This window comes from Paecilomyces variotii (assembly GCF_004022145.1).
Source record: "Paecilomyces variotii strain CBS 101075 chromosome Unknown C8Q69scaffold_6, whole genome shotgun sequence".
Taxonomy (NCBI): Eukaryota; Fungi; Ascomycota; class Eurotiomycetes; order Eurotiales; family Thermoascaceae; genus Paecilomyces; species Paecilomyces variotii.
The window spans coordinates 1,613,244-1,631,437 of record NW_021167145.1 but is presented as its reverse complement, the minus strand read 5'-3'; the positions used below and the strand labels follow the sequence as shown (position 1 = coordinate 1,631,437).

Here is an 18,194-nt window from a genome sequence, read left to right as displayed (position 1 = left end):
AACCATAATTATCTACGTACCAGGGTTAACGAGTGGAACCTTCTGAGCTTTGGACCGACATTCCGCGACCGGTCCGGAAAAAGGTCCCCTTGGTAGTTACCAGGACGATCTATGGAATGTCTGGGCCTATCAGGAAGCCTTCAGCTTCGATGATATCCCCAACCCACGTGTGTCCGACAAGACGAACATTGCACCAGACCGGGGTCATCTTGTTGTCAAGAATCGTTTTCAACTCTTTCACCACTGATTCTGTGGTCCAGATAACCCCCCGCATTTCAGAGATTTGTTGAATATGCGGAGAACCATGCGCAATATACCCCGTGCGTCTAGAAGGTGCCTCCGTGGCGAATGTCCGGCATCCAGTATATCTCGAGTATGCCCGGCCCACCTCCGTTGTTGCTTACTTTGCCTTGACTCCAGGGGAATGTGTGACACCAGTCTTGACATCTCATGAATGCGAATGCCCATCTCGGTATGAGCTACTTGCAGTAAATAAATGGCATCTGAGAGCCAGTATTCCTGAGCAACGCTCTTGTTTCCAGATTTCCTGTCATCCTCGGGCCAGTTGTAGCTATCACAGGGATTTTTAGTCCAAATAATGCACCGTCAATGCAGGGTGAGTTGGAACTTTAATGCGGATAGTACGCCCTTCATATTGTCGTGGGAGCCAACCAGGGCTCATATCTTCTCCCCAATAGTTATAACCCAGCGTTGAATCGAGTTGACACAATCCTCAATGGAGCAGTTCAAGGAATTACTGCCGGTGTCATCAAAGATGCTGTTGGTCTAGGACCGCCGAGGATAAGAATAAAACCGATGGCATTCGACAGATTTCGATAACACTCCGAGAAATGCTGGCAATATTGGAGAGACGAGAGAGGAAAGTTCATGATGGAGGACTGGCCAGTTCCAAAAGATCTCTGGTCCTGAATGTTATCGCAAATGCGAGCTGTCCTCGCGAGAAAGCGGTGAGAATTTTCACAGCCAATTTATGCCTGGCAGAATTGGATATTCGGAAGGCGGTATATGATCATTGTTCTCTATCCAATCAGACGGCCCGAAAGAGGAAAGCTTAGTCAGATTACATGGCAGCGACGTCGAAATCGCCTCTCACATCACAATGAGGTGATTCAGCTTATATTATTATTTTGGAAATACGATCTAGTTAAGATGTGGCTCTCTGGACCATCCTACGAGCCGTCGCTGTGCAACAGAAGACACGAATGCTAGGATGTTTCTGATGATACAGTTAACACTATCGAAGTTTTGAGATTAATGTACAGAGGTAGGTATTTACTAGATACAGGTGCCAGTCAAGCCGCGTTACTCCATTCCATTATCCATGACATTGGTATATTTCAAGACCCCCGCGAAACATTCATGGCTTTACGACAATCGACGGGTGGCAGAGCGTCCATTATCGCCGCCGGCGACGTCTTCGGGCAGATCGTTCTCATCCGGTCCTTCGTTGTAACCCGTCGAGGAACGAGCTTTGGCGTGGCGCAATCGATCACCACCGAGGATGTTGTTCTGGTCGATAGCCTCCCTCTCATCGTCCTCTTGAGACATATCAGCATGGCGTCTCCAGTAATTTAAGTCATTCGGTATACTTACGCAGCTGCTCGTTGCTGTTGGCGTATGGAGGCTGGACGGGGTCCTCGAAGTCGTCCTCGTCCCTTTGGATGGGAACCTGGTTCCTCAGTTCGGGCTGTGTCTCAGAGTAGGCGTAGGAGTCATCAATGACTCTTCCGGAGACTGGAGAAGGGTCATTCTCCGCCTCGTAGTTGTCCTCGGCTTCCCTCTCGACGCTGTTTGACATGGTGATCAGCCTTTTTGAGATGGCTTTCGAGGGCAGATATTTATCAGAATGGTGTTAATGATTGTGATGTTGTATATTATAATGATTTGATATCTCTGAAATCCCGGGGCCTGAGAAATCCGCCAGGAGCTATGTATTTATCCTGCAGGATCTCGACCATTCATGGCACGACGCAACATTGACATCAACAGCACCATCCATCTTTGGGGCATTCATGTCGTCTATGGATATTGATGGATAGCGTGCTCAATATCAGAGGTCGATAAGGTTAGTCGGACGTCACTGGGGCACATAACGCCAACTTTTCCCTTCCAATGAAAGCTGCGGGGGACCGATCGCCTCCAGATGGCGTTGTGTCGAAATTCAACGAAACAATGCTAGGGCATGAATGAGATGAGCACCTCATTCTCTCAATAATCTTCCATCGACTACGGCCTGGCCTGATGGTCAAGGGGACTGCATGGTCTAGCCAGACAAGCTCGTTGATCAACAGGTTCTCCGCATGCAGATCGTGTTCACTATGAATCCAGATCCATGTGCATTTACTGGCCATCCTTCAGGCTTTATTACATCGAGCTTTAGCTTTCTGATTCAACAATGAGCTAAATATGACGGGCTCGTGACGGACCCAGATCCGCTAATGATATCCAGGCAAAATCGGTGGCCGTTGTAGTTTCTTCTTGTACGTTTCGCATAAATTGACCAAACTCGCCTCGCCGAGGCATTTGAGAGTTTTTACTTACTGTTACTTTTGATTTATCAGTACGAAAAAAAGCACGAGAGAACTTTACACGTTTAATCTAGAAAATGGCATCTCAGGACGACCCTAGTATCAGAGCTTCCACCGAGGACCGCGTCAACGCCATGCGCGGCTTCAAAGCGTATGTTATCCTTCTGCTCGTATAACACTCCGTGCAGAAGTCCCCTTTCCCATTCGGCGAGCTGACAATGATCAGTACTCTCAAGAACCCCCGCGTATCCAAAGAAGCGAAGCAGCACGCTCAAGACGTCCTGGACAACGAGCTTCATGGGGATGAACCTCGCCAGGAGCTGTACAATAAACGCGGACAGAACGTGGACCCCACTAGGGTAGCCGCAGGCTATAAAGCGTAAGTGGTGCACTGGCAGGTCTATCGAAGACAGGAATAACTGACATTATATAAAGTGCAACGCACAGACCTAATGTAACCGACCAAGGAAAGGAGAGGGCTAGAGAGAAGCTGGAGAACATGGGTCAGCCTGAAGAGTAAACTGATAGTGCTACTCTATGTTCTGATAGTTCTGTTTCGAATGTATTACTACTTGTAGATTATCATGGGATGTGTAAATATAGGTTAATCAACAACGCAGATATTGGCCGTGCTCGTTGCTCTTTTAGTTATGTTGTTATGTGAATCAATTTGGGTGATAACGCGTCTCCTGAAATACCATGCTGACCGTCCCATCCTTGGCGCGAGAAGCGAGCCTAGTCTTGTGATAGTTACTTTTGAACATAATATTTAGTTTGTCATATATTTTGTTATAATACATGGGGATTCCTTGTACATGCAAACTATTTACTCCTTGATCTCCCGCTTGTGGAAAACATCTAGATACGTTAGAGCCAACATCACCAGAATCCAGCGAAGGGGCTAAGGATAAGCAAAAGGCCACCTACTGGGAATCTCAGGCATCCAGCTAACCCGAGACTTGCAGAAGAATTCGCCTTTGGGCGGTAGTGCCTCTGGAGTGTCCAGCGAGCCGACACAAATATAGCGGAACTTGTCCTTCACCGCATCCTATAGAACACAGTACATCAGCCTATGGCTTCAGTATCACAATATTTCAGAGGTCACATACACCATATTCCAGGATAAAACTTCCGCAGTTGTCGCAAAACTCTCGATGCAGCAGTGCACCACTCCCATTATCCGCCACGTGCTCCTTTATTTTACCTTTGGTATATCGCAGCGCATCTTTGGGCACTTTGGCCGTCAAACCATAATTGGTCCCAAAAGCTTTCTGCAGAAATAATGGGTCAGCCCTCCATTCCCACCTCTTTTTGAGTTGTCTTAGAGGAACAGGTGAGCAGGCCAAGGACATTCTCACCTTGCAGTTCCGACAATGACACAAAGAGGTGCGCGCCTCATCTGGTGAGGCCAGCTCAAGTTCATACTCAATCGCGCGGCAGTAACAGGATCCGGTATATGTCGGCATATTGGATCCAGGGAAGGTCGAGAATGGACGTGTTGCAGATAGAATGACCTGATATGGTTGAAGCGGCCGGCGGAGATGTCTGGTGACGAGCGCGATGCGATTCATCTATGCATGCATGGAAGAGAAAATTAATGCGTATAGAAAAATAGATGACATTCTCAAGTCCACTGAAGAAAGCAGATATGCGAGCTCCTGGGACTCGATTCTTGTTTCGCGATGTGTTCTCATGGTTGACGTCATTGGACGACTGATGCGAACAAGGAGTCGTCAATTCAATCCTGCGGTCTATAACGAAAATAGAATTTAGGAGCAAGTGAGACCTGATGAACAGTATTTAGAGGATAGATACAATATTCTCGAGTTCAAGTGCAAACTCGACAAGCACAGCTACTGCTATATATTGAGGTCAGTTGGTTCGGATTCCTAATTGGGAATGGCCACCAGGGACCTCGGAGACAAGCTCAGCTATATTTAGGTAGAATCTAATTATTTCGCCTGACTTCGTAGTCATCCTCAAGTTAAATAGTTAGTTGCTAATGTTTTTCTAAAGGGATATAACCCCAGTTTCTCGGCTTCGAAAACTCGCCTTCATGTCGCCCGACTCTCCGCTCTCCGCAGGATGCCACACCTTCACGAACCCCAGAAATAGCTTGACACTAGAGTATTTGATACACGGGGATAATGATGCGACAAAGCCACTTTTGGTGGTTCAATGTCCTGGCTGGGGTCCGGGCTCGCGGTACTTGCAAGTCTGCCTGGCGCCTCTTGAGGAGCACTTTATGCTTCTCTTTCCTCACCCGCGGGGAACTGGTGGTTCCACCGCGCCCCCCGACGAGACCCAGATGGGCACGATGACCCATATGTCTGAAGATCTTGAAGTGCTTCGAATACATCTCGGCCTGGACTATTTTCCTGCACTCCTTGGCCACTCGAATGGCGGGTCCATTGTCCTCGGATATGCGGAGAAGTACCCATCCCGAGTCAAGAAACTCATTCTGATCAGCCATCGTCTGGTGGGCTTCCGCGAACATTCACTGCTACTGCAATGCAAAGACGATGAGCAATATAAAGATGCATTTGAGTGGTACGTGTCACACAGCGTCAAGACGGACGAGGACTTCTTGCAGCTCTCAAGGCATGTTCCGCCGCTGTACTTCGTTGATCCGGAACGGCATCTTCCGCAATTTGAGACAATATTTGTGGATCAGATCCAGTCGTCCTACTGTTATCGTGCACAAAGGGTGAGCGACATGAAGCAAGAAAATCCCCCGCTGATGAAAGCGAGACTGGGGGATGTAAAGGCAAAAACGTTGATCATCTTCGGCCGACAGGACCTCATATGTGAGCTGGGAAACGCATACCGAACGAAGGAGGGCATCTCAGATGCAAAGTTGATCATCTACGATAATTGCGGTCACATCCCAATGTTAGAGAAAACGGAAGAAACACTCCATGACATCGTGGTCTTCTTATCAAGTTAGCACGACACTACTCTCGAGCCGTGCCTTAACTGGTCTAGTTGCTTCTCAATACCGTAGGTCGTGTAGTAGTGGTACTCATCGAAGGGCATACAGTATGCATGGCTGGCACGGTAGCTATTTGTATTAAATCTCGGGGTACAAGGTCATAACGGTCATACGGCAGATAGTCCGGTATCCACATACAAACACAAAAGGCAAATAGAAAAGACTCTCTTTGGAGGGAGCCAGTACACCAGTAACGCCCCAACTGCACAATATGTCCAATGCTTCGGCGCTAAAGAATACCCAGAAGCAGCAAAATTGACAAAATAAAATGGTATCTCAAAGGTTCTACGAGTCTTTGACTCTAGTTTGTCGTTTGGCCGTTCCAATGTGCGTATTGTGTACCTTGGTTGCGAACTTAAGACTCGTCAATGTTTCGCCCAGATGAGCCTGCAAAGGACTAACCATGACGAACATGAGCGTCTTCGAGTTGCCTCCGAGAGAAAATTGGAGAAGATAAGTGAGCTGCGATAAGAGCGTTAGTTCATGAAGCGAAAATCACACGGTTTGTAAAACGTACCTTGCTATTCCGGTAAGGAATATGTCCGCCTTCCTTGCCCTGGCCCAGAGCACCAATGACATCGCCCAAGCAGCTTAGACTTCGGTTGATGCTCTGAGTCTCCTTCAGGCGCTCTCCGGTTGCGCCACTGTGACTGAGGCGTTCACTACCCGCCAAATCAACCAGGTTAAGTGTGCCCTCGCTCCTTTCTTTCGTAAAGCTATTCTCCCCGATAAGCTTCAAGATAAAGACGGAATGGGAGCGAGAGGATCTCTCGTTGGCTTTGGTAGCCGCAACTGATCTATTTGCTGCGGCACGGCGAAGAATCGACTCCACCATCTCCGGGGAGTCAAGGGTCACAGTGGTGATATCGGTGATAGTAGTCTTGCACCTTTGCATGTCATGCCGAATCTCATGCTTCTTCTTGTCGAACTCTTCGGCTTTCCCAAGCAAATCATTGATGTTCTCGTTATAGACTTCGACGAAATTGCCCTCCATAGTGTATACCCAGCCCTTCTCTTCTAGGCTCTTTGCCGTGTCATATATTTGGTGCACAGCCCGTGGGATCATCCCATCTTCTGAAGACATGGTATATGTCTTACCACTCCCGGTCTGTCCATAGCAGAAGATGCAGACGTTGTACCCGTCTAGCGCGCTCTGGACCAGCTGGCTGATTTCCTCAAAAACTTCAGCATTGTGGGTACGAGGCCCAAACACTCTGTCAAAGGAAAATGCGTTGTTCTTCCTGCTGATGTTACCAAGACTGCTTCTCTCCTCGGGTCCTAGTACTGAAATCTCCTTGCAATCGCTGTCGTTGTCAGGAAACTGGATCTGGGCGACCTCGTCTGCGGGTTCTGCCTCTAGTGACGGTCGAACTCGACAAAACACTCGAATGTTTCCTTTAAGCTCCTGGACCTGGTTGTGCAATTTCCTCCGCAACGTTTCTTCTTTTCTCAGCTTCTCCTTCGCCTCATTCGTCTCAGCAAGTGCGTTAGTTAGTTGCTGCTGGAGATGTTCAAATGCTGCTGACTGTTCCTGGTTACCGGATTCGAGGAACTCGATTCTCGCCTTCAGCGCACGGACAGACGATTCTAGCGTCACGCTGTTGCCGCTTGCTGTGTCAAGATTCTGGCGAAGCTCACGATTGGTTTGTCGCTGTCGTTCCAAGTCATCACGCACCACTTCAAGATCTGCCCGGAGTCTAGCAAGTTCACGATCTTTGTTCTCGAGCTCGATCTGGCCGCGTTGCGAGTCCAAGGTGCGCTCGGACATGATGCGGTTCGTCTCACGCTGGTGCAGTAGCCTTTCCTCTTCTAACTCATGGTCCAGACGTCTTTCGAGCTCGCGAATCTCTCCTTGATGTTTGGAAGCTAGAGACTCAAGCTCTCTTTTTGCTTCTTCTTTTATGCTCTCGGCTTCAGCTCGTTGACGCGCGGCAATCTCATCCATTGCTATCTCGTGGTCCCTCTCGGCCTCCTTGAGCGCGTGTTCGGTTGCTTCGAGACGAGTCCTCATCGTCTCAATTTCAACTCGCAGTGAGACGTTCTTCTCATTGAGTTCTGTCCGCGATGCCTCCAACTCATTGACTTTGTCAATTAGCAGTCTGATAGAGGAGAATACGAATAGTTATATTGACCCACCTCGAGACTTGTATATATCCACTGTCTCTTTGAGACCGAAACTTTCTTGGCCTGCCTGGCTCATTTTGGCAAAAAGAGTTTCACATATTTCATCGATGTTGCGAACTTGAGTGTCATGGTCCCAGGCTTTTGTGTCTGAATCTTTGGTTAGAAATTGTGGGATCCTTTTCTGGGTCTTCAACGGAGTTCTATGCTTGGGAGGAGACGGGGAACGGGTCACAGGGAGACATGCTGCAGAATTTGGGCACATTTGTTTCGGTGGGTCGTGCTTAAGAGAGCATTGGGTAAAGTCACTGTGCTGGCTGGGTTCCATGACTGGCTTAAACTTGGATCTGAGGGAAAGATCAGACATCGCGCTGCATAAGCTGTCGCGATCACCAATCTCTGAACCTTGACCATTCGAGCTGCAGTCCCATGTGCCATTTCGATATCCATTCGAATCGGGTAGTACGGAATGCGGGGTTGAGGTGGGTATGGAAGGACAATAAGATCTATGCGTACCCTTTCTTTTCCTAAGGACGCTTCCAGGTGATTCTTCCTCGCGAATGTCCATCGATGTCGCTGGTCGCTTGCCAGATGAAGCAGGGGGTTTCCGGGTGCCACTAAGTGATGTCTGCGGGCGAGCGATCCCAAAGCCAGCTGGTCGTGTGCCAGGCCCAACAGTGGCTGAATATGATGTATTTGACCTTGTCCGCGAGGATGTCGACGTGTTTCGAGAGGATGCAGATGACACGTAAGATTTCGTGCGGGTAAGAGGCTTTGCAGTGCCGTCGGTTGCTCGCGTACTCGCCGGCGCGACCAGTCCGCCTTTCCTCGTATCTATCGATGATTGGGCTGCTGTCTTCGACCGAGTAGCCGCTTCTCAAATGTCAGAATACCGAGAACATTGCAATGTCCTCAAAACCACTTACGCGCCATGCCAGGCGGCTTGCTGTATATCTGCGCGATCGATCCCGGCTTGGGAAGCCCCGAGGGCGCAGGAAGCCCCGATCTCGAGTTTGCATGGGACTGATCCATCTCGTTCAGACCCTTTGTCTGCGCCGGAATCCTGCTTCGCGTGATCCTAGGTTGAGTCTGGCATCTCAGTCAGCAAATGATACTGGGCCTGCGACAGCAGGTTGTGTTACCACTGAATTCTCGTCATCCATGCTGGATTGATGGAGAGGCCCCCAGCGAGCCAAAGTAGTTGACCAAACAGGGGATTCCAGCAGCGCGCTGATCAGAACCAGGAATGAATGAAAAAACCAAGAAATAGAGGGCAGCAGAGCATCGCACAGTTGCACGATGGATGATGGGACAGTTAACAGGAGGCACGCTCTTCACTAATAATAATAGTTAGTTAGGTTGTTACCCGGAGAGACGGCGTAAACAAATCCAGCTTAGTCATCTGCCACTACGGGTACGCTAGCACCGATCCGGAAAGACACCATCTGCCCCACGTGATGGTAAACTTCAAGGTAAATACCAGGTTTTGATACGACAATGGTACAGGCAGGCTGGGTTTTGAATGCATTCCATAGTAATTGGAGTGGTACTGCCATCCGACCGATCGTAGATACGCTTTGTAGTGCTTTTCTTTCAAGTAACCAGCGGGAAAGCTCCTCGAATATCCTGAAGCCGTTGCGGTGCGTGGGGGGTGTTAAAACCCCCCGGTTCCGCCGGCCGCGTTTCGCTAGACCCAAAGGCGGCCTGGGAGCTGTGGTGGTGCTTCAGACGACCAACTTTCGACCAACTTTCAATTCCAAGAGCCCTTGAGGCCATTCTCATGTCTGGTAGTCCGTACCTTTTCCCATCGGTCTGAAGAAACAGTCTCTCCGGTCATGTCTGGTCGTTTCGTCCGTTCGTCGAAGTATCGTAAGTTGCGCCTCGAATCGCCTCCGTGTCCGCATCGAGCTGCTAATGCCGCACCGCAATAGGACACGTCTTCGGGCGTTCTACGAGAAAGGTACCCATTCTGGCGGGATAATGTCAACCAGGGACCGTCGTGACTGATGGTGCTACTAGGAACAATGCTACGATAATCTCCGGGTCTCCAGAAATGCTTGGGATACCAACCTCGTCAAGGTACGGTCTTGCGCCCCGTGGATGCGATACGGCTCCTGGCAGTGTTCTCACAGACAGGCGACTAGGTCAACCCCAAATATCTGTCGGTAAATTGGGAGTCTGGCGGTGGTGGTGCATTCGCTGTCATCCCTCTCGAGGAGCGGGGGAAGCTCCCTGAGAGAATCCCCCTATTTCGTGGCCACACCGCGGTGGTGCTCGACACGGACTGGTAAGTACTGCGGAGGGCATATAACTGTAACAGCGAGTTAAATGTCTCTAGGAATCCGTTCAATGATGACTTGATAGCTTCCTGCTCCGATGACGGCAAGGTATGGCTCCCTGGACCATCGGGAATCGTCACCGTGCTTACTTCCTCGCCCCTAGATCTTCCTTTGGCGTGTTCCTGACAACTTCACCCTCCGCCCGGATGTAGAACCAGACGACATCCAGGACATTGCCCCCGTAGGCAAGCTCAGCGGTCATCCTAGGTCAGCTGGTCGCTTTCTCTCACTCCAAGATAGATCGTTGTTTCTAACAATGACAACAGGAAGGTTGGACACGTGCTCTTTAACCCCGCCGCTGAGAATATCCTCGCCTCGGCCTCCGGAGACTTCACAATCAAGATTTGGGATATCGAGGCTGGTGCTTCCAAGTTGACGCTGAATATCGGAGACGCGGTGCAGTCGCAGTCCTGGAGTGCCAACGGTTCTCTTCTCGTTACAACCTCGCGAGACAAGAAGCTGCGAGTATGGGATGTCCGCCAGGAGCGCCCTGCGCAAGAGACACAGGGTCATTCGGGTGCCAAGAACAGTCGAGCTGTCTGGCTGGGTGAGCACGACCGCGTTGCGACTACAGGCTTTTCAAAGATGAGTGACCGCCAGCTGGCTCTATGGGATATCCGTGCCCCCCGCGAACCCATCAATGGCTTCAAGGTCTTGGACTCCATATCCGGTGTATGCATGCCGTTCTGGGACGATGGTACGCAGTGTCTGTACCTCGCTGGTAGAGGGTAAGTAACCTCGGCATTTCTGCTACGCTATACCATTCTTTGCTGACAACCTTAGTGATGGTAACATCCGGTACTTTGAGTACGAAAACGACAAATTCGAGTATCTCGCGGAGTACAAGTCGGGCGACCCTCAGCGCGGAATCGCTTTCATGCCCAAGCGCGGTGTCAACATGCACGAGAACGAGGTGGTTCGGGCCTACAAGACGGTCAACGACACTTACATCGAGCCGGTCTCATTCATCGTGCCGCGGCGCTCGGAGATGTTCCAAGACGATATCTACCCCCCTACCATCGGTCTTAAGCCGGCTATGAGTCCTTCAGAATGGTTTTCCGGCAAGGAAGCTATTCCCCCCAAGATCTCGCTTGCCAGTCTGTACGATGGGGCTGGTCTGAAAGAAGTCACTGGCGTGCAGGACGCGCCTACGTCGACTATCAAGCCTGCCGAAGCAGAATCTAAGCCCGAGCCTGCGAAGAAGGCCCCAGAACCCGCACCGGCAGCAACACCTACTTACAGGGCGCCTCCACCCTCAATGAAAGACCAGGGAGCGTCTATGGCAGCTATGGTCAACAAGTTCGCTGATGATGAAGAGAAGGAGGAGGCAGACGATAGCTCCAGCTTCGAGGAGGTTTCCAAGCCCGTGGAACGGCCTTCTATTACTGTCTCCCCCACAAAGGAGAAAGTGGTCGAGTCCAGGCCCAGTCCTAGCGCCAGCCAGGTGAGTCACAGATATCTTGATTGAATTCAAACAACTTGGCTAACATTATCCTTAGCCAACACCGGCTTCTGCCGCCAGCACTCCCACTGCAACGGCTACTTCACCGGCATCGGCAACTTCGATCCCGACGGATGCGGTCCAGCGAGAGATGCAGGCCATCAAGGAACTTATTGCCGAGCAGACGAAGACAATCGCATCTCAGGCTGAGCATGTTCAACAGCTGACTAACGAAATAGAGGCCTTGAAAGCTAAGCTGGGATAAACTGAACAATGTTTCGCCAGCAGTATTCAGCTGCAATCGAACGCCAGACCCGCTTAATCCTGATTTAGGGGCGTCGACACCAGCTCTTCTTGTCACATTGTCATACGATTCGTGTTCTCCAGTCAGGTTAGCTGACAGGCCATCCAGGGACCATGCTTGCCTCGTTGTAACTACATTTCATTGTACAGATTTCTAGTCACATCAATGTTGATCGGTATTCCCAGTCCACCCATGCTTGTCTCACCAAAGAAAAACAAAACAGAATTCGGGATTGCAACGACAAAAAGTTAAAGTCTCAATATAGCGGGAACAGAAGTGAATTTCAATGGCCTTGGTTTCTTTTTTCCCAGCGAAAGCGAAGCGAGCGAGCCTTTCTGTCTATCTGATCATTGAGTGATTCATTGGTTCCGAATTTCAGTATACTATTGTTCATGATGTCCTGTCTCATTGTCCTTGCCTTCAGATTTAGATACATCCTCAGCAGGCCGAATTCATTCATTCATACGCCACCGCTTCTTTGGCTTTACCAGTTTTCCTATCTGGAGATGTTGAAATCAGATGCTAAACAACGTAGGACGACATACGAGCAAAGTATTCTGACTTTGTATTGGTTCACACTCTCTCATTCCTCTATGATGCTGATCCTCGCATTATATTCTATCACCTAAGGTCCCGTGGATATTGACAGACTCTATCTAAATGCATACCAGTAGCCGCGGCATTGCGTTGTGCAAGTACATGGACCGGATCAAAGTGAAACATGCTGGCAAAAGGGAATCTTTGAGACCAGGCTCCTGACTCCTCACTACCGAGAAAGGCCGGGGGGAAGTCCATTCTTCCCATCGAGGATATCGACATATTCTCGTAAGATGGCTGCGCTAGACGCATGCTGCAATGCACATGCTATGCCACGATTAAAGCCAAACTTTTAATCCCATCTAGCAGCCTCTCTTTCCTCCTCGATGCGTGCTGCCCGAGTCCGATCACTCTCCTCATCCTCGTACTTGTAACTCAGTCTCCGTCCGCCGGTGAGGCCTCTTTCAGGCCTGCTCTGACGTCTTCTGCCGTTCTTGCCGTCGCGCTCCGCGACCATGGCTTCCCGTCGTTGCTGTTCTTTCAGCAACCGCTCGCGATTGCGTGCCTCGCGCTCCAGAGTATGCGGGTCCTTTTCTGATTCGGTAGGCCTCGCGGCCTTGTCACCGTTGCGATCTCGGTTTCCAACACGAGAATCGTCCCGATGGCGTTTGGTCCGCCGTGAGTGGTGTCGGGAGTACTCGCTATCAGCAGGGGATTCAGAACGGTCCCGACGTGAGCGTTTACGATCCTTCTCTCGATCTCGATCTCGACCTCGCTCCCGGTCCCTGTCCCGGTCCCCGTCTCGGGGTCTATCCCGATCACGATTGCGTTCACGATCGCGATCGCGGTCGCGGTCATGATGTCGACTTTCCCGTTCGTCTTCGCGACGACTGGAACGCTCCTTTCCAGATCGATAGCTGCTACTGATCCGGGTAGTGAGGTCGCGCGGTTCTCCAGAGAGCGAGGTCTTTTCCCGAGAAGAGGCCCCATTCTCTTCAGGCGCGACGGAATACTGATCGTTGTGCCGGGACTCTCCCTTTCGGTCGGCGCTTCGACTGCGGCTGCGATGACGGTGGGATCGATGAGAACGGTGCCTGTCTCGGTCTCGATCTATATCCCTGTCTCGACGGTGAGATCTCCTTGTGGACTCAAGAGAACGTGAACGTGAGCGGGTGTCTTTCTCGCGAACCGGTCTCAACTCCTCTTCATCATCGCGACGGGACTTCTTCCGATGGCGCTCACGCCGACGCTCTCGATCCTCATCGCTGGCATATATGCTTTCAGATCGGCGACGATGACGATGACCCCGCGACTGTTGGCGAGATGGGGACCTGGACCTTGATCTAGATCTGGATCCGGATCTTTCTCGCGCTCTCGATGGCGATCTCGATCCGGCTTTCGACTGCGCCTGCGACTCTCCCTGGCGGGTTGCGGGAGTGACACTAGATATGTTAACAAATGTACCGCATCTTATTATAATTAAGCTGTCAGTGTATTTGAACGTACCTTCTCGAATCCTCCCCTGATCTTTGCAGCGGTAAAGAGGCTCGTCCCTGGATATGGAAACCTCTGCCACGGATTCCTGTATTAGGAAAGCCTTCTCTCATGGCCCTAGGCGCTGCCGGGGCACCTGCAACACCTTGGCCTCTGGGTTCGTTCGGGACTATAGGCTGATGTCCTCCCGGTGTCAGGCCGTTCATAAAGGCGCCTCCTCGACCACCTGGGTAGCCTCCGCGCATGGGAAACCCGCCCCTACCAAAGCCTGGTCCCGTCGGTGCCGCAAACCCTGTGAAACCTGGGGCCATACCTGGACCGTATGGGGGCTGTTCAATACTATCAATAGTTGGTATACCACGAAGTTCTGGCTCCTCTGTAGACGGTTGGTCTGCAGATGACGCTGATGCGTCTTTGGTTTCGGATGACACGTCCTTCGCATCTCCGGCTGCTTCATCAGTAGTGTCCTTAGTCTGGTCTTCACTAAACTCGTTCTCGCCTGTTGTGGCAAGTTCATCGTTAGATTTCTTATTATTCGCAACACTAGAGGTCACTGAGCCGGGGCCATTTGGAGTGTCTTGCTGCCCCGACAAGCCATTCTGCTGCTGAACACTAGGAGATTGCTGGTTCGGATAGACTGAGGGATTAGCGTGAGTTGGGTAATTAGCCTGCATATAACCACCAAAGCCACCACGACCCCGACCACCTTGGAAGAAACCACGGCCACGGCCGCGGGCACCGCCTCGGCCATATCCAGGGCCATAAAAGCCATTCTGGAAGTCTTGGTTAGGGAATTGTTGTTGCATCTGATAGTTTCCGTGATTATATCCGCCAAATCCAGAGGGACCACCGAATTCGGGGCCCATGCCATTCGCGAATGCATTTGGATTGAATTTATCTGGGCCTCCATTCCACATATTGTTTTGTGAACCGTCCCAGCTTCCATACATCCCTTGACCAGCGTTAAAATTCATTCCCATGTTCATGCCATTGCTCATGCCATTCATGTTCATCCCGTAGCCTCCAAACATCCCCTGACTCGCGGCCATTGGGTCCATCGCCATCCCGGGCATTCCTGTCTCTCGAGTTAGTTTCAAGCTCCATATAAAAGAGAAAGCGATGTCAGGTAGATTACTCACCCATAGAGTTCTGGAAATTGAACATTCCACCGGGCATAAACTGTGCCACAGGGTTGAAATCGCCAGTACCATTCCATCCCATCTTCGGAAATCCACCATTACTCATATCGAATCCCATAGCATTTGGTACCGCCCCCGGAAACTGCATGTTTTCCTGTTGAGGACCGTCTGCCTGCTCCGTATCCACCGCGTTGGTCGTCTGGTCGGAGGTATCTCCCTCGACCACGGTTCCATCCCCGGCGTCACCTTCAGCGGTAGAAACGCCATTTTGGTCCTGCGGTTTCTGCAGTAAAATTAGCTTCAGTCGTCTTGGATATTGAAATGACGGATGGCTCACCTCGACTTCAGCTTCTGTCTGATCGCCGTTGGACTCAGCTACAGCTGCAGCAGTGCTTTCCGATTGGGGAACTTCAGCTGCTTGTTCCTCCAGTCTCGTTTCAGCATCCGATGCTGATTTTACTGGCTGATCGGCAGCATCCGCCTGGTCAACTGGAGGTGGAGCCGTCTGGGCTTCCGCCTGTGAAGGGGTTGTATCGACAGGAAGATCGGCAGCTGGCGTCGCTGGTGTGGCTGAAGACCTTTCCTTCTCCCGCTTTTTCTCCTCCGTGCGCAAGAAGGCTTTCAGAGTAGTACGGAGAGCTTTGTTCGGCTTGCAGAGGTCGGGAGAGATAGGCGTGTGCGCGCAGACTGGGCAGCTTTCCGGCAAAGACGCTTGGCCTAGAACATGGTCAGGATATTTCTCGATATGAAAAGCATGCGCAAAGGTGATAAATAACAGGGAACGTACAGTTTTCGCATATAGCCTGGTCGCAGCACGGTAGGCGGAAGGCGTTCACTGCAAGCTTATTGCAGATGGCGCATCGCAGCTTAAAGGGAATCTCATCCTGGGTAAGAGAGCTATATGCGATCAGTCCTGAAGCCTAGATAACCAAGAAGTCCGGGTCATCACCCACCTTGCGATGTCCATCAAGGCCGACGGTTGATCGGCGACAGCCATGTTGAGGCCACTTCGAGGCTTCGACAGCCGATGAATCCGTTGCGCTCACGATGGTAAGAAAGAATAGAAATCGATGTGCATGAGCGCGAACATGACGGTGAGGGACATCAATAAGGCGTCATGGTCGTGCTGGACTGAGGTGAATGGAGGCGCATGTCTCACGCATCTTCGCCGTAGCTAAAATTGTCGGTTCGACTCCCGCCGGAGAAGATCGGCAAAACCTTTCGCCGAGCGGTCTAGATAGCTTGAGTAAATACTCCGGGTAGGTTAACTGCTGCGAATGAGACAACAGATGCGATTCGTCTCTAGTACCATTGGCACAGTTCCAGCATTCTACAGTATTCTAGTGGTCTGTCCTTCTATCATCTTTCTCCTCTAGAGGGAAGTTGAAGTAGATGTGGGCGATGCGGGATGTTCCTCGGACCGGTCTCGTACCTAGACTGTTTTATATTTTTGGTCTTCCTCACGCCACAGTTGATCATACACGCCGGGTTATGGACCACGCTCTATCATGGAGCTAGGAGCTTACCATTTCTAGGTCTGGATAGCACCGAATTTATATAGTTTCATGATACTGATGCTCTAAATAGCGGTTCAATTGCCCTCCCAAGTCATCTTTCAGCGGTATCTGTTGTCAAAGGCTCAGAGAGCGCCGTTCTACCGCCACGCGACACTATTTCAGGAGATAGTGATTCGATGCGTGAAGTACGCTTTTGCAGAGATTCCTCCCCAAGTGGGACGTGTCTTCTTTGCTCGGGAGGTTGTACATCCTTTTCTTCGTTATCGAATGCGGAGGCATGGCTATCTCCGACCCCCTGTTCATTATAGGGAGGTGCAGCGTGTAAGTCAACGTTAGCTTGATTCCACTCTGTTGTACGCTTGGATTAAACGAAGATGCAGGGCAAACTGAACGGCATCTGGATCATCGCGAATGAGCTAGAGAAACCGGATATCGTGATCTACTATGCCCATGGTTCGTCTACAACCCCCCATATGATGTGCGCCGCGTGAGCTGTGCTGAATGACTACAGGAGGAGGGTTTTCCATGGGTACCGCCTACTTCTACTCGGAATTCCTGATGACATGGGTAGCCGTGCTGCGAAGAAGTGGCTACCGCAATCCGGCCATCTTCGCGTTGGAATACACATTAGTGCCTGACGAGGTATACCCGGTCCAGGTACAACAAGCCGCGGCAGGTTACGAGTTTGTTATGTCTATGGTGGAAGATCCGAGTCACATCTGTGTCAGCGGAGATTCAGCCGGAGCCACTATCATGTTGAGTCTCTTGCTCTCTCGGGGCCGGCACGATCATTGGGAGGCTGAAAGACCAGGACTTGCGGCCTTCTTCTCGCCATGGCTAACTCTTGTGTCACCAGACAATCGCAACACAGAGAGCGATTATCTGAACATGGAGAGCTTACACCTCTACGCGTTCCAGTACGCGGGTAAGCAGGGCTCGTTGGAGGACCCCATGGTGTCGCCGGGGACTTGTAAGGACACCGGCTGGTGGCGACGGTCATCCCCGTCCGGCGGCTTCGTCTGCTTCTACGGTTCGGAGGAGGTCTTTGGCCCTGAGACCCGGCGCTGGAGCCAGCTGATGTCCACGGCGGGCTGTCGATGTGAAGTGGTGGAGCAAAGTGATTCCATCCATGTGTGGCCGGTTGTGGCGCTCTTCATCGGCGATACGACGACGGAGCGGCTCGAGGGTCTGATACAGATGACGGATCGAATCATCCCAGCGATCCCGCCAGCGCGCGACCGTATGCGTTAAAAATCTTTTGGCCAAATGGACACTGATGATGCTGCGGCTTCCGGGATATGTGCCAGAGGGGTCCACAGCGGCGCGATCAGATTAGATCAAGTAATTTCTCAGTCCTTCACAGATGCTGGTGTAGAACGGGTGAACAGTAGGCGATACCACGCCGGACAGACCGACTGGTTTCTGCTCCACTGCGCGCGCGCGATCCCAGCAACTCCGGATTTAGCTCTATCATCATTGTACGCCGCCGCAGACTCCTTTCCTCATATAGCCGCAGCTGGCATCAGGCTGAATGTTAGGCATCCTCGTCGATCAGATGCAGTCAGTGACCTGAGGTTCGGGGTCACCAAGGGCTGGTAAGGCTACAGTGCAAAAATAGAATGAAACAAATTCGAGTAACAATATGAAGATAAAAGAAATGTTGAAGGATATCTAGACGAGGCATCATCAAGCCAAGTTCTAGGTATTATTATTGTTATTTATTTAGCAGCCTTCAGGAACCTGAATGCGACCGGCTTTGGA

General features: G+C 51.0%; 8 protein-coding genes across 8 annotated transcripts; 4 read left to right on the top strand and 4 right to left on the bottom strand.

Annotated features, from left to right (window-relative positions):
- Positions 1 to 894: 894 nt before the first annotated feature.
- Positions 895 to 1,951, bottom strand: C8Q69DRAFT_289193 (hypothetical protein). Its single transcript, XM_028626997.1, has 3 exons — positions 1,615 to 1,951; positions 1,298 to 1,559; positions 895 to 1,237 (listed from the first exon to the last, which is right to left on the bottom strand). Exons 1-2 carry the CDS (start codon positions 1,817 to 1,819, stop codon positions 1,387 to 1,389), a joined length of 378 nt encoding a protein of 125 aa, XP_028484974.1. The 5' UTR covers positions 1,820 to 1,951; the 3' UTR covers positions 895 to 1,237; positions 1,298 to 1,386.
- Positions 1,952 to 2,626: 675 nt separating this feature from the next.
- C8Q69DRAFT_507689 (Conidiation protein 6-domain-containing protein) lies at positions 2,627 to 3,069 on the top strand (the record flags this gene model as incomplete). Its single annotated transcript, XM_028632911.1, has 3 exons — positions 2,627 to 2,700; positions 2,776 to 2,928; positions 2,985 to 3,069. The coding sequence occupies 3 exons, from the start codon at positions 2,627 to 2,629 to the stop codon at positions 3,067 to 3,069; spliced, it is 312 nt and encodes a 103-aa protein (XP_028484973.1).
- Positions 3,070 to 3,375: 306 nt separating this feature from the next.
- Positions 3,376 to 4,120, bottom strand: C8Q69DRAFT_402863 (Mss4-like protein; the record flags this gene model as incomplete). Its single annotated transcript, XM_028627975.1, has 3 exons — positions 3,376 to 3,407; positions 3,477 to 3,597; positions 3,659 to 4,120. The coding sequence occupies 3 exons, from the start codon at positions 4,118 to 4,120 to the stop codon at positions 3,376 to 3,378; spliced, it is 615 nt and encodes a 204-aa protein (XP_028484972.1).
- Positions 4,121 to 4,378: 258 nt separating this feature from the next.
- C8Q69DRAFT_433719 (Alpha/Beta hydrolase protein) lies at positions 4,379 to 5,496 on the top strand (the record flags this gene model as incomplete). The annotated part of the gene is made up of 2 exons (XM_028628518.1): positions 4,379 to 4,490; positions 4,566 to 5,496. Exon 2 carries the CDS (start codon positions 4,606 to 4,608, stop codon positions 5,494 to 5,496), a length of 891 nt encoding a protein of 296 aa, XP_028484971.1. The 5' UTR covers positions 4,379 to 4,490; positions 4,566 to 4,605.
- Positions 5,497 to 5,826: 330 nt separating this feature from the next.
- C8Q69DRAFT_445260 (putative kinesin family protein) lies at positions 5,827 to 8,825 on the bottom strand (the record flags this gene model as incomplete). The annotated part of the gene is made up of 5 exons (XM_028629056.1): positions 5,827 to 6,003; positions 6,059 to 7,623; positions 7,678 to 8,535; positions 8,589 to 8,751; positions 8,805 to 8,825. 5 exons carry the CDS (start codon positions 8,823 to 8,825, stop codon positions 5,827 to 5,829), a joined length of 2,784 nt encoding a protein of 927 aa, XP_028484970.1.
- A 386-nt stretch (positions 8,826 to 9,211) lies between these two features.
- Positions 9,212 to 11,923, top strand: C8Q69DRAFT_288755 (putative actin-binding protein). The gene is made up of 9 exons (XM_028626993.1): positions 9,212 to 9,531; positions 9,594 to 9,622; positions 9,682 to 9,741; positions 9,807 to 9,949; positions 10,001 to 10,049; positions 10,105 to 10,208; positions 10,268 to 10,729; positions 10,785 to 11,445; positions 11,501 to 11,923. The coding sequence occupies exons 1-9, from the start codon at positions 9,498 to 9,500 to the stop codon at positions 11,705 to 11,707; spliced, it is 1,749 nt and encodes a 582-aa protein (XP_028484969.1). The 5' UTR covers positions 9,212 to 9,497; the 3' UTR covers positions 11,708 to 11,923.
- Positions 11,924 to 12,300: 377 nt separating this feature from the next.
- C8Q69DRAFT_469751 (hypothetical protein) lies at positions 12,301 to 16,073 on the bottom strand. Its single transcript, XM_028630785.1, has 6 exons — positions 15,870 to 16,073; positions 15,704 to 15,813; positions 15,254 to 15,633; positions 14,917 to 15,199; positions 13,790 to 14,852; positions 12,301 to 13,725 (listed from the first exon to the last, which is right to left on the bottom strand). The coding sequence occupies exons 1-6, from the start codon at positions 15,911 to 15,913 to the stop codon at positions 12,636 to 12,638; spliced, it is 2,970 nt and encodes a 989-aa protein (XP_028484968.1). The 5' UTR covers positions 15,914 to 16,073; the 3' UTR covers positions 12,301 to 12,635.
- Positions 16,074 to 16,324: 251 nt separating this feature from the next.
- Positions 16,325 to 17,684, top strand: C8Q69DRAFT_403378 (Alpha/Beta hydrolase protein; the record flags this gene model as incomplete). Its single annotated transcript, XM_028627996.1, has 4 exons — positions 16,325 to 16,451; positions 16,504 to 16,754; positions 16,814 to 16,886; positions 16,945 to 17,684. The coding sequence occupies 4 exons, from the start codon at positions 16,325 to 16,327 to the stop codon at positions 17,682 to 17,684; spliced, it is 1,191 nt and encodes a 396-aa protein (XP_028484967.1).
- Between the last annotated feature and the right edge of the window lie 510 nt (positions 17,685 to 18,194).